Below are 12,405 nucleotides of genomic sequence, written 5' to 3'. Positions count from 1 at the left end.
CTTCACCGCTCTTTTCTTTCCGCTGTTTCTTCAAGTTGTACACGAAGCACGTTCCGCTTCCCCAGCTCTCTGGCCGCACGACTAGCCTCCGGGTAAATTTAAGGGATTGGCCGGAATACGATGCCAGGCAAATAGAAAAAAAAGAAAAATCCCGGATTTTTTTCCCATTTTGCCATCCTGCAGGGAAAAGTGACATAAAGATGAATACCCCAGCAAATACCGGCTATCTCCGTCTTACTGTGGATGTTTCCAGTCCAGATCCTGCTGCTGCCGACGTTGACTGCATATAATGCGGGTTACACGGCTCCCTTCACCCAAACTACCCGCCAGGAAATGAACGGCTCGATGCCGACAGTCTGGCCTTGATGCGGCCAACGTCCACGCCTCTACCCTCCTCCCGGCCCATTTACACGGTCTCCATCCGCCCGAGGGCCTGTTTGACAAATGTTGGACATATTTTAACTTTGGTAGGGGAGGACAGAAAGAACCCATCGTTCTCTAGGCTTCAGGCAATGCCACGTCTTAGTTGTCTTGATTCCAACGTCGCTGCATGGAGGTTCGTGTGTGCTGTTGGCTACCCAACCAACAATCCCATGTGCGCTTCGGAACAAGAGTGAAATGCTGGTGAGATAGGCATTGACAGAAGATATGGCGCGGGAGGGAGGGGGGAGTTCAACCTTCTCGTTCGCTGGATGCTATTCTTGGGCGTGAAACAACTCTTTTGTTCCGTTGGACGACAGGCAGCCTTGGCTCTCGTAGGTCGTTAAGAGACACACACGCGGAATCTTGTTGGCCCGGCAATGACTCAAATCACGGAGGCACTGATTCCGCACCTGCCGTGCTTCGTTTTACTATTTTCTTCTTCTCTGTTCCCTTTGCCCTGTAGTTGCTTGTTATTCCCCCGGCATATAATGATCGACGAGAGCAATAACTCTGTAGGCCTCACGCACCAGATGAACACTGCTTCGCTGAGTCATTTTTTCACATACTGCAAGTCCTGACGCAAGTATCCGATATGAAACCTCGCACATGGTGCCTCCACTGCTCTCCCCGGCATCCCGTGTCGGGACATGTGCGATGTCAGATAAATGACGTGCATGTGCAGTAGCCTGCCGCTGCACGATGTGGCTGTAAATTCAAGGGAGAGGGGGAAAAAGCAAAGAAAGGAAGCACGTCACGATTCGTGTTTCACTCTTGGAGGCGAACTGAAAGGCCAATAGGGGTGAATCGCGCGCGATATTCGAGGACGACAATTGTTTACCTAGGTCACTGGACCTGGCCAACCACATAATGCTATTATCTTACGTGTGTTTAAATGGCATTGGAGGTGATGGGGAATAGGTGATGGCTGGCAGTTTGGAGACTAGTTTGCACATTGGCTCACTCGGTGATGATCGACATATTTCCGAGGCCCATGACTTCCATAGCAGTCAGTCATAAAACGTATACGACAGGATTGGTGGCCAACGAAGAGTTATCTCCTCTTGACCTCCGGATATTTTTAGAAGACACCCTGATGGCACCCAATTGACATGGCATGTAGTCATTGTTCTCTTGGTCGACAGCGAATATGTCGAAGACATCATGGCAAAACCTCTCTGTAGTGCACTCAATAACCTAGCATTCTCTGTGATAGCCTAGAAGTGTTCACTCTCCCCATCAGACCCTCCATCCTGTCCAGGTTTCGTTACCTTCCATAACCTCCCGTTTCTCTCCTTTTGCTTCTTCTCTCCCTGCCTGGCCACGGTCATCCACGGCGCGCCCCTCGTCGCTCTACGAACCCGCTCTGCTGATCTCCTAATTTTGTCTTCGTACCCCCTTAGTAACTCCGAATCATCAGACTCTGCTTTAACCTCCGCCCTACGTTGTCTGACTTTGCGCTGCGCAGCCCTGGCAGCAAAATACTGTTCGCTGAGAGCCCAATTGGGGTTATCCAGGTTCCCCCGAACAAGGATGATACGGTGACCACGGTCAAGGGCACTGTGGAGCGACTTGGGAGGGATGGGAGTGATCAAATGGATGGTTTGTGACTGAATGTCGATGGAGCGCACGAGAGCGAGACCGACGGAGTATGATGACGCCGGATCTAGAGGATGACAGGTTCCGCTGCCAATAAAAAGGTACGGCAGGTTCGTATGTGGTACTTGTGTGATGAGCGGATGTGGTGAAGACGATGCGATCGCTGAATCAGCATCGTTCATGGGAGCGTCTTGGTCCGGATCGGAACGGTTTGCGGCGTATTTGTGATGATGAGTGTCTACTGTCGCCGTGGCCGTATCAGACGACTTGGGAAGTGCACCCGAGTCTTCGACGGCTACGACGCCGACGAGGGAGCCATCTAAGAGATCATGAAGACGATCCGGTTCGTGATGGAAGCCAGTCACCATTATGCCAAAGATACCTGGATTTTCTCCGGAGTAGCTGACGCTCATAGTCCGATGGTGTTGGATTGGCAGGTCGGACCAAAACGGTATGTTTGCATCATTCTGCAACACGTGGAAATAGGACAGCACCTGCATGGAGCGCAACTGAGCACTCGACCTCGTTGCATACTCTGTAGGCTGTGATGGAAGTGTAGTAACCGGTACCCCAGCTTCAGATGCCGCTTCTCGTAGAGGGAGAATAACTTCCTCGGGGCCTTGTACGCTCATATATACTACATCCGAAAGGTCAAGAGACCTTATGAACCAGGTAGCAATCTCCAGACCTTGACCGAAAATCCACCCAGGGTAGTTTATCACCGCTGGGCACTGGGGATAACTCTGGAGAAGGACCCGATACCTATTCAGCAGGTCCATCACACACAGCACATAGTGATTTGGGTCGTCTTTCGGCGATGTAGCTCCAATATGATGCGACTTAACAATGGATCCGTCGTACGGTGATACCAAGACCGGGTGTGAGAACGAAGGCCCAAGGACCGGCCTTCGAAGGTGAGCCAAATACACTTCGCCGGGTGGTGAAAATTCTGGCTGGCCAGGATCCAGATCTATGTAGGCAACGCCATCACTTGAAGAAGCCTTGCCGTTCTGGGGTGGAATTTGGCTGAGTAGATGGTTCACGAGGTACTTGTTGAATGTGGACTTCCCCGAGCCTTTGGGCCCGCAAGTCATGACTCGAAGGTGGGCTCCGCGACTAGACAGGGCTTTAATGGCCATACTCCATTGCTTGTCAAAATGAAGCGGGCGGAGGTGACGTTTGAAGGGGTCTTCGGAAGAAGAGTGAAGCTAATATAGGTTAGCGTTCGAAATTCACAGAGAGCGTACGGAATTTTGGTTCTTTACAATCGAGAATGACCTTCCGGAGCCGGTGGTCAGACGGTTTCCTGAGGAAGCCTGTTTACCGCTCCATATTCGACGATATAAATCAGACACATGTCGAAGATATGGCAAACCATTGCGACAAGAACTGATCTCGATCTCTGCATATCCGTCCACGCCGGCTACTGTCTTGATAACTGGTAGGGAATGAGTCGATGGGGCGTATACCCTATATATCTGAGTTGAGGGAGGTAATTTGGCACCAAAGATGCTCACAACTCCCCGTTTAATCCACAAGTCGTATTGGCCCAAGACAGTTATAGTCTATCCGTTCGATCAGCAACACAGTGTAGACGATAATCGTGGTATGAACGTACTGTTTTCTCCCTCAGACGAATACAAATGGTATCATTGGTTTTATATAAAACATCCTTGTTGGAAATAGCTCCTTTTGACAATAAAAAATTTTCGTAATTCTCGCGGCCGCTGACTTCAATCTCGTCGCTGCTTTCTTCTTAGCGAATGTATGGGGAGTGCATGGAATAACATAGCAAGGTACACCAACCTCTGCTCACCGCTGCTGGTAACGCCACCATTATCCTCGACTAAAATTCCCGATTTGTCGTCGTCTGTAGACCTGGTTTGTTCTTCAATGGAGGCTGCAATTGTCGATTGGGATCGGTTGCTCTGCCTCTTGGGATTTCTGATAACAACCTCAATTTTGCTCTTCACCGCAGGAGAGCTCGGTAGATCATCCGCCAGCGACGGCTTTGATCGTTTCAAAGGGGGTTCCGCTTCAGATGCTGATATCGGCTTGGAAACGGAGGATCGCGTAGATACAGCAGCGTTCTGCTGGGCCCTCCTCCGGGCCGCGATGGCGCTGACAGCTGCCGAACAGTGGTCAGCTTACTTGTTTTCTGCTAGAAACTGAATCATATTAATGGCCTACCCAATACTGGCTGATCACCCGCCTTCCTTTTCATCTCTGCAGCAATTGGCTTTTTAATCTACTGCAATTGATCGTGTTCGGCTTGCTGGAGGATTTCCGATGAAATGCGCCGGTGGTCCGTGCGCAAGCTCCCAAAAATTCTCAAATTTCAGATTCAAAAGATTTCGATCTACGGAGGACAGCGTTTTGCGGACGCTGACGGCAATTTGATATAAGTATACATGACACTATCTACTAAGGAATGGATTGAATAGGCGTCAAGTCTGTCCAGACGGTTTTTTGCCCGATTTCTTGTCTCAATCCATACCACTATGAAGGCGGCCATAAGTCAAGAGACTGTCACGGACAGCGACAGTTCGAGCAACGACAGTACGAGTGATAGCGAATCTGAAGCACAGGTGCCATCTAAGACGCCGGTCCAAAAATCCACTTCAAACCCCAAATCGAAGCAAATGACGGAACGGCCGCAAAGTTCCTCTGAGTCGAGTAGCGAATCAAGTTCACCTAGTTCGGGTTCCGAATCCGAATCCGAAATCCAGGAGATCCAAAAAAGCGCAATACCCAAGAACTCCTCCGAGAAGAGAGTTACAATTGCGGATGGGTAAGAGCTCAATGTTCCCGCATGGGTTTCGTCGCTAACACCGGCGTAGGCACGCGACAGAAGCTATGATACCTGTGAAGCCATTTCGCCCGCCTGAAGGATTTCAACTAGTTCAGAAATCGTCTTTGCCGCCATCCAAGCTTGCGGATGCCTTCTCCGACCTTACTGGTAAACAATTATGGCATATCACCGCCCCCGCCGCTGTCCCTGTTTCATCGATCAAGCAGCTCGCGCTGGACGCAGTCGCAACCGGAGAAACTATCCTGACACACAAGGGAGTCGATTATCGTCTTCGGGAAGATCAAATAGGCGTCGAAAGAACTAAAAGCTTACTTCTTCCTGAGAAATATGGCAACAGTTATCGTCGACAGCGATTGGATGTCGCGCAGACATTTCACGTGGAGCGTGTTGTTAGGGCTCCTGGTCAGGGATCAGAATCGCAGATTGAAGCGTTAAAAAAGAAGACGAAGCCTTTACCCTCGCAGCCGAAGAATTTGCGAATGCGCTACATACCATTCGGCTCGTCTTCAGTTCAACTGGAGGGGGGCGTTGGCACAGATGACTCTGAGATGGAGATTACATTTAAGGAACCTCGAGGATGCCATATTGACGGAGAGGCTAAGAAGAAGAAAAAAAAGAGAAAACATACGGATGTCGACGGCTCTATACACGTGCAAGATCCTGAGCCCCAATCTCAAGCAGCTTTACCGCGCAAGAAGTCTAAAAAGTCACATAACCATGATGACGCCGCGCATCATAAACAAGAATCGGGATCGCTTGAAGGGAGTAAGCGTGGCAGATCTCAGAAGTCGGGGACACAAAAAAGCATCAAGAAGCACAGAGATGAAACCAGCCAGGAACGCAGAGCTCGAAGAGAGGAAAGGAAACGAAAAAAGGAAGAGAAGAGCCGCGCAGAGTAGTGAGGTAGATGTCAACGAAATTATGTCTAATGTAGTCCGTTCCGATCCAGTCGCCTGTACATAACAGCATGCGGGCTTCCTTTCGTATTCAATTTAATTGTAGAGGGATGTCCATGCAGGTCGGAGCACCTCAAGAAGCTACTTATAACTATGTAGATACTGCCTAGATATCCCAGTTTCGAATCCTGGTCCGCCTGTATACATGTCAGTGACGGCGCGCATTGAATATGCCGATTGCACTGCTTGAAGCACGCCATCGGCGGTGCCAAGAAGAACAATTCTCGCGAGTAACTCCGGCCACTATTGTTCGTGATTTTTGGCGGGGAAAAGTTTTTGCCCAACAATCTCCGCAAGCAAAATCTCGCCGCCCACAACTTTTCTCTTCGTGCCAATTCCCTCAACCCATATCATTGAAACAAATTGAACCTCTTCCTGTTAGGCAATTAGAGAGAAAAGATCATTGATCAGATAACCATCATGCCTACATACGCTCTTTCACAGGCCCACAAGGACGTGAGTGCAAACGACCCCTCCGAGGGAGCTCAAAAAGTCCCCGATGACTGACAATGTGTGCAATAGCAACTCGAGAAGTCTCTCGTCGAGACTGATCCTGAGGTTTCTGAGATCATGGTATGGGATCCTTCCTCCTTTTCTTTCTAATTCTGTGGAATCTATTTCTATTGCTTGATGCCACCCTCAAACGGAGCACACACTGAGTCACGGGTACAGAAAAGAGAGATCCAGCGCCAGAGGGAGTCGATCGTCCTCATTGCCTCGGAGAATGTCACTTCTCGTGCTGTTTTTGATGCCTTAGGGTCTCCCATGTCCAACAAATACTCTGAGGGCTATCCGGGAGCTCGTTACTATGGTGGTAATCAGCACATCGATGAGATCGAGATTCTGTGCCAGCAGAGAGCTCTCAAAGCCTTCAATTTGGATCCCGAGAAATGGGGTGTCAACGTGCAGTGTCTCAGTGGTAGTCCTGCCAACCTGCAAGTCTACCAGGCTCTGATGAGGCCTCATGATAGACTTATGGGCTTGGACTTGCCCCACGGAGGTCATCTGAGTCACGGATACCAAACTCCTCAGAAGAAGTATGTAAATTCTACTCCTCATCAACCGAGTTACTTACCGATCTAACTATCTAATAGGATCTCTGCAGTCTCCACCTACTTTGAGACTTTCCCCTACAGAGTTAACCTTGACACGGGCATCATTGACTACGACACCCTCGAGGCCAATGCTCAGCTGTACCGACCAAAGTGCCTTGTTGCTGGAACATCGGCATACTGCCGTCTCATTGACTATGCGCGCATGCGTAAGATCGCCGACTCCGTTGGAGCTTACTTGATTGTCGATATGGCTCATATTTCTGGATTGATCGCCGCCGGCGTCATCCCGTCCCCATTCGAGTACGCTGATGTCGTCACTACCACCACTCACAAGTCTCTCCGTGGTCCCAGAGGAGCTATGATCTTCTTTAGAAAGGGCGTGCGAAGTGTTGACCCCAAGACCGGCAAGGAGATCATGTACGATCTCGAGAACCCTATCAACTTCTCCGTCTTCCCTGGTCACCAGGGCGGCCCTCACAACCACACTATTACTGCCTTGGCTGTTGCTCTCAAACAAGCTGCTACTCCGGAATTCAGACAGTACCAGGAGCAGGTTGTGAAGAACGCCAAGGCCGTCGAGACCGAATTCAAGCGTCTCGGCTACAAGCTCGTTGCCGACGGAACCGACAGCCACATGGTTCTCTTGGATTTGAGGCCCAAGGCTCTTGATGGCGCTCGTGTCGAAGCTGTCCTTGAGGCTATCAACATTGCTTGCAACAAGAACTCCATTCCCGGAGACAAGTCCGCCTTGACCCCATGCGGTATCAGAATCGGCGCTCCAGCCATGACCAGCCGTGGCATGGGTGAGGAGGACTTCAAGCGTATCACCGGATACATCGACCGTGCAATCAACATCTGCAAGGACATCCAGGCTGGTCTTCCCAAGGAGGCCAACAAGCTCAAGGACTTCAAGGCCAAGGTTGCCACCGGTACCGTCCCGGAGATCGTTGATCTCAAGAAGGAGATCAGCGAATGGGCCAGCTCTTTCCCTCTTCCAGTATAAACTGCCCGATGCAGTTTTTAATTTTCTTCTAGTGTTTTCAGTGTGGTGCTTGGGGTTGTTTGCATGATCTTTGGTATTCAAAAAAAATGGGAAATGGGGTAAAATCTTCAACGTCGTTTACGAATATGGCATGAGCGCACGGTATGGATTTTCAACAAGCAATCCATAGTATTGGGTGGCAATCACTATGTCTTTTTATTAATTTCTTATTTTTTTTATTTATTTTTATTTTTTTGGTGCGGTGGATTGGATGTAGTGGAGGAAGGCTTGCTCAAAAGTCACATCAAGGCTTCGGTATTTCCAAACTGCTCGATGATATCGCAAGTAATAATCCCAATGGATCGGAATCACTCTCTGCACAATGCTGTCTTAATCATGCAAGTAATGGGGTGGTGTACTCCGTATTTTTTTTTCTTTTTTCTTTCTTTCTTTTTTTTTTTTTTTTAGCTCCTGGCCCTTTTTGTGTCCGAGTAAAACTCCAAAGTTCCTAGACTCCGTACGGAGTAGACATCACAATAACGCCCCCGCGAGGTCTCGCATAAATTCAAACCCTCCAATATCGTAAAAAATACGCCCATCACTGCCCGTTGATGACATCTCTACTCCTCCGACCAAAATCCTGGATAACATCCCTTAACCGCGCAATCTTCTGCTCGAGATGCTTGATCTCTTCCTCCTGCTCCGCAACCGACCTGTTTATGTCGGGCAACTCTTCGATAGCGCTCCTGGCCTTTTGAATCCGTATCTTCACCGTGCTCGCTCCCGTCGTGAGTGCGCGCGGGTCGAGTGAGTGCATTTCCGTCGCGTCGACGCCGGCGGTGGTGAGGAGAGATGATTCGCTGAGTGCACTGGTTGCATCGGGGTTCGTTGCAGCAGCTTGCTGCGCGTGCGGCGGGGTGGAAAGGAGACGGACGAAGAGGGCGTGGAGTGGTGGCAGAATGTCGAAAGTTTGCGGCGGCGGGAAGGGGACCGTGGGAGTGGTTTCGGACGGGGACATCGGGTCCTGCGGGGCGGCGGGAGTGTTGGCTGTAGTATTGGCAGTAGTCGAATGGGTGACAGGAGTTTTGTGTGCCGGGGAGGGAGCAACGGGAGAATGTTTGGCAGACATTTTTGTCGATGGTTTGGCGTGGGCAATTCTTCTTGCGGCGGGAGAGGCTGTTGTATCTAACTCATGCTGCACTGCATGCTTGGTGGAAAGAAGACACAGGGTTTAGGTGTAGTTTGGTCTGTGGTTGTATGGCACCCTGGGTGAAGCACCGTTGATGGGCTGCTTGCTGGTTTCACCACCGAAAAATGGATGGATGGATGCCGGGATGTCGCGAGCAAAGAGTGACGTCGACCCCTGCAAGGCCGCTCCCTAGCGCGTCCCCGGCCGGAAGGGCAGCCCCTCCCCCACCAAGAAATCAATTATCGTCTCTTCGCAGTCACAATAATTGAGATATATTTTTTTGGACTTTTTCGCTCTCTCTCTCTCTTTTTTTTTTTTTTTTTGGGATATCTATCGGGCGAAGAGATCTCGCGTCTAGCTATTTCAATCTATTTGACAGGAAAACTTGACTGGCTTCTGCCTGTTCACCATGACCAAAGTTGATCAGAAGGTTGCATTGAGTGAGCCCTCCAATTGAATGTGTCTTTCTTATTGTCCTAGAATTCTACTAATATTTTCCTCGTCTTTAAGTCGTCATCGATGGTTGGGGAGTTCCTGGGCCCCAATCCCCTCCCGAGGGCGACGCCATTGCTGCCGCCGAAACCCCTGTGATGTCCTCTTTTGCCGACCCGAAGGCGAAAACCGCTCAGGGATACACTGAACTCGATGCTTCGTCCCTTGCGGTTGGCCTACCTGAAGGATTGATGGGGAACAGCGAAGTCGGTCACTTAAACATTGGTGCCGGCCGTGTCGTATGGCAGGACGTTGTCCGTATTGACCAGACCCTGAAGAAGGGGGAGCTGAACAAGGTTCAGTCAATTGTCAACACATTCAATCGGGCAAAGACCGGAAATGGGAGACTGCACTTGCTCGGCTTGGTGTCTGATGGAGGCGTTCATTCGCATATCAACCACTTGGTTGGACTATTGAAGGTCGCTAAAGAGATGGAGATCCCAAAAGTTTTTATCCATTTTTTTGGAGACGGAAGAGACACTGATCCAAAGAGCGGAGCGGGTTACATGCAGCAGTTGTTGGATAGCATGAAGGAAGTAGGAATCGGTGAATTGGCAACCGTGGTTGGGCGGTACTTTGCCATGGATCGTGACAAGAGATGGGACCGCATTGAGGTCGCCATGAAGGGCATTGTCTTGGGAGATGGAGAGGCCAGCGACGATGCTGTCAAAGCGATCAACGAAAGATACGAAAAGGGCGAGACCGATGAATTCTTGAAGCCCATTATCTTTGGAGGTGACGAGAGGAGAGTCAAAGGTACCGTACCCAACTTACCCATTCCTGGGTCATGGCGCGACTCTAACTGTGACTCCAAAAGACGACGACACCCTCTTCTTCTTCAATTATCGTTCCGATCGTGTTCGGGAAATCACCCAGCTTCTAGGTGACTACGATCGTTCCCCAAAACCGGACTTCCCGTACCCCAAGAACATCGCCATTACCACCATGACCCAGTACAAGACCGACTATACTTTCCCAATTGCATTCCCGCCTCAGCACATGGGTAATGTCCTCGCTGAATGGCTGAGTGTCAAGGGGCTCAAGCAATGCCACATCGCTGAGACAGAAAAATACGCCCATGTAACTTTCTTCTTCAATGGAGGAATCGAGAAGCAGTTTGAGGGTGAGGACCGGGACTTAATCCCGTCACCCAGGGTCGCAACTTATGACCTAGACCCAAAAATGAGTGCAGCTCCCGTCGGGGAGAAGATGGCTGAAAGAATCGCGGAGAAGAAGTATGACTTGGTAATGAATAACTTTGCACCACCGGACATGGTTGGCCATACTGGCGTGTACGAGGCAGCTATTCAAGGTGTTGCCGCAACAGACAAAGCCATCGGACGGATCTTCGAATCGTGCAAAGAGAACGGATACATCCTCTTCATCACTGCGGATCACGGGTAAGCTTTTTCATAATATAAAACGTTTGCCTCCCATGCTAATTTCAAACTATAGTAATGCCGAAGAAATGAAGAACGGCGATGGTTCCCCAAAGACCTCTCATACCACAAACAAAGTCCCATTTGTCATGGCCAATGCTCCTGAAGGATGGAGCTTGAAGGAAAAGGACGGAATTTTGGGTGATGTTGCGCCTACCATCCTTGATGCCATGGGCATTGAACAACCGAAGGAGATGAGCGGAAGCAGCTTGCTTATCCGCAACTAGACAAAAGATTTTAGATTCAAAAAAAAACGCATATAGCGTGAAAGATCAAATTCATTAGTCCGAGGTTAGATTGGGAGCGGAGGTGTATTTGTAGTAAATTCTGAATCAATAGATTCGCTTGCAGTAAAACAAAATACTTTCATCTTGAATTAGCTGGTCGTTTTCTTCCGTTATTGACCACTAAGGGCAATCCTGCGAACAAAAGATCATAGGAAACGCCAGGGCCACTTCGGAGCAATGGCGACGAGAGCCCCTACAATATGCTGATGCCAACCGGGTTGCTCACTACGTCATACAAGGTGAGACTATCGGCCATTAGTTCTTCATATACCTAGATCGATAGGGCCAACATATGCCTCATCCAAACAACATGATAAACATGCCACCATCAAGGGATACGACCTTGCAGGCCTCCGGAGGAATTAGGGCGAGTTTCTCGAGATTGGGTGGTATCAGCATTCAGGAATAAGAAATCAGCGTATCGCACATCAGTGCTGCGTTATCTCATGCAGAAGCTGCACTGGCTTGTTGCTGCATCTGCGTTTGAAACCGAATAACCTATAGCAATTTAACAGTTAACATTCCAGAGTGATGATTTCTGCACTATCACCAAATGACACTATCCTCCCACATACCTCTGCTTTTTTCTTCTCGCTTTCCTCTTCAATATCAGCAATTTGACTCTCAATCCGTTTTCTAGGGACGCCCAGCGTAGGCATTGTTGATTAGCCTCAGGAACATAATCCAATCTGGAGGCTGGACATGACATACATTTCCTTCTCAATAAAGTCCAACCGTCCATCGACCGCCATTACAGCATCGGTCTTATCTTGCTTTAACAACACTGGCCCAATAAGCTTGTATATATTTGCATCATCGTCAAGGGTAGCGAACTCCTGTTATCCCGATATTAATTATATGTTCAGCATCCTAGTTCGTTTCACAACGGAATAAAATAAATGCCCCAACCTTTTGTACGCTCTTGTTTTCTTGCTGCTGGGCTTCGAGCTTTTCGCGCGCCTCGACGACCCCTTGGAGCTCTGGTGGAAGGATCACGGTGAGTTTGGGGCAAGTTTTGAAGGATTGGGATACTGACCTAGTTGAAGCTTCTGATACTCGTCAGTGAGGGCTTGAAGTTGCTTCTGAGAATCGGCCATTGTCCGGCTTTTTCGTCTGGGCAAGTATCACAGCGTATGTGGACTTTCTGCGGTGTTGGCTTGGGCGAGTGCGGATA

At 49.5% G+C, this 12,405-nt stretch overlaps 6 protein-coding genes across 6 annotated transcripts; 3 read left to right on the top strand and 3 right to left on the bottom strand.

Moving 5' to 3' along the window:
- Positions 1-1,637: 1,637 nt before the first annotated feature.
- On the bottom strand, positions 1,638-4,243 carry CIMG_01883 (polynucleotide 5'-hydroxyl-kinase; the record flags this gene model as incomplete). Its single annotated transcript, XM_001248111.2, has 5 exons — positions 1,638-3,227; positions 3,267-3,584; positions 3,638-3,764; positions 3,826-4,147; positions 4,210-4,243. The coding sequence occupies 5 exons, from the start codon at positions 4,241-4,243 to the stop codon at positions 1,638-1,640; spliced, it is 2,391 nt and encodes a 796-aa protein (XP_001248112.2).
- A 148-nt stretch (positions 4,244-4,391) lies between these two features.
- CIMG_01884 (uncharacterized protein) lies at positions 4,392-5,779 on the top strand. Its single transcript, XM_001248112.2, has 2 exons — positions 4,392-4,810; positions 4,860-5,779. The coding sequence occupies exons 1-2, from the start codon at positions 4,521-4,523 to the stop codon at positions 5,728-5,730; spliced, it is 1,161 nt and encodes a 386-aa protein (XP_001248113.1). The 5' UTR covers positions 4,392-4,520; the 3' UTR covers positions 5,731-5,779.
- A 322-nt stretch (positions 5,780-6,101) lies between these two features.
- CIMG_01885 (serine hydroxymethyltransferase, cytosolic) lies at positions 6,102-8,266 on the top strand. Its single transcript, XM_001248113.2, has 4 exons — positions 6,102-6,243; positions 6,310-6,360; positions 6,460-6,824; positions 6,882-8,266. The coding sequence occupies exons 1-4, from the start codon at positions 6,208-6,210 to the stop codon at positions 7,843-7,845; spliced, it is 1,416 nt and encodes a 471-aa protein (XP_001248114.1). The 5' UTR covers positions 6,102-6,207; the 3' UTR covers positions 7,846-8,266.
- Positions 8,118-9,104, bottom strand: CIMG_01886 (uncharacterized protein). Its single transcript, XM_001248114.2, has one exon. The coding sequence runs from the start codon at positions 8,951-8,953 to the stop codon at positions 8,423-8,425; it is 531 nt and encodes a 176-aa protein (XP_001248115.1). The 5' UTR covers positions 8,954-9,104; the 3' UTR covers positions 8,118-8,422.
- A 215-nt stretch (positions 9,105-9,319) lies between these two features.
- CIMG_01887 (2,3-bisphosphoglycerate-independent phosphoglycerate mutase) lies at positions 9,320-11,320 on the top strand. The gene is made up of 4 exons (XM_001248115.2): positions 9,320-9,453; positions 9,524-10,261; positions 10,323-10,905; positions 10,961-11,320. Exons 1-4 carry the CDS (start codon positions 9,423-9,425, stop codon positions 11,169-11,171), a joined length of 1,563 nt encoding a protein of 520 aa, XP_001248116.1. The 5' UTR covers positions 9,320-9,422; the 3' UTR covers positions 11,172-11,320.
- CIMG_01888 (prefoldin subunit 6) lies at positions 11,187-12,399 on the bottom strand. Its single transcript, XM_001248116.2, has 5 exons — positions 12,268-12,399; positions 12,141-12,211; positions 11,943-12,067; positions 11,807-11,867; positions 11,187-11,729 (listed from the first exon to the last, which is right to left on the bottom strand). Exons 1-5 carry the CDS (start codon positions 12,326-12,328, stop codon positions 11,676-11,678), a joined length of 372 nt encoding a protein of 123 aa, XP_001248117.1. The 5' UTR covers positions 12,329-12,399; the 3' UTR covers positions 11,187-11,675.
- Positions 12,400-12,405: the final 6 nt, after the last annotated feature.

The sequence above is a fragment of the Coccidioides immitis genome (genome assembly GCF_000149335.2).
Source record: "Coccidioides immitis RS genomic scaffold supercont3.1, whole genome shotgun sequence".
In the NCBI taxonomy this organism is placed as follows: Eukaryota; Fungi; Ascomycota; class Eurotiomycetes; order Onygenales; family Onygenaceae; genus Coccidioides; species Coccidioides immitis.
Note: the sequence above shows the minus strand (reverse complement) of the source record. Positions and strands in the feature narration are given on the sequence as shown.

Excerpts from the sequence above, each read along its gene's own strand:
- CIMG_01884 (XM_001248112.2), top strand. The coding sequence starts at position 4,521 with ATGAAGGCGGCCATAAGTCAAGAGACTGTCACGGACAGCGACAGTTCG. Across the intron at positions 4,811-4,859 it reads AGAGTTACAATTGCGGATGG|GCACGCGACAGAAGCTATGA; the intron begins GTAAGAGCTCAA and ends ACACCGGCGTAG.
- CIMG_01885 (XM_001248113.2), top strand. The coding sequence starts at position 6,208 with ATGCCTACATACGCTCTTTCACAGGCCCACAAGGAC. Across the intron at positions 6,361-6,459 it reads CTGAGGTTTCTGAGATCATG|AAAAGAGAGATCCAGCGCCA; the intron begins GTATGGGATCCT and ends TCACGGGTACAG. Across the intron at positions 6,825-6,881 it reads TACCAAACTCCTCAGAAGAA|GATCTCTGCAGTCTCCACCT; the intron begins GTATGTAAATTC and ends ACTATCTAATAG.
- CIMG_01886 (XM_001248114.2), bottom strand. The coding sequence starts at position 8,953 with ATGTCTGCCAAACATTCTCCCGTTGCTCCCTCCCCGGCACACAAAACT.
- CIMG_01887 (XM_001248115.2), top strand. The coding sequence starts at position 9,423 with ATGACCAAAGTTGATCAGAAGGTTGCATTGA. Across the intron at positions 10,262-10,322 it reads TGACGAGAGGAGAGTCAAAG|ACGACGACACCCTCTTCTTC; the intron begins GTACCGTACCCA and ends TGACTCCAAAAG. Across the intron at positions 10,906-10,960 it reads TTCATCACTGCGGATCACGG|TAATGCCGAAGAAATGAAGA; the intron begins GTAAGCTTTTTC and ends TTCAAACTATAG.
- CIMG_01888 (XM_001248116.2), bottom strand. The coding sequence starts at position 12,328 with ATGGCCGATTCTCAGAAGCAACTTCAAGCCCTCACTGACGAGTATCAG. Across the intron at positions 11,868-11,942 it reads GACTTTATTGAGAAGGAAAT|AAAACGGATTGAGAGTCAAA; the intron begins GTATGTCATGTC and ends GGGCGTCCCTAG. Across the intron at positions 11,730-11,806 it reads GCGAGAAGAAAAAAGCAGAG|GTTATTCGGTTTCAAACGCA; the intron begins GTATGTGGGAGG and ends AAATTGCTATAG.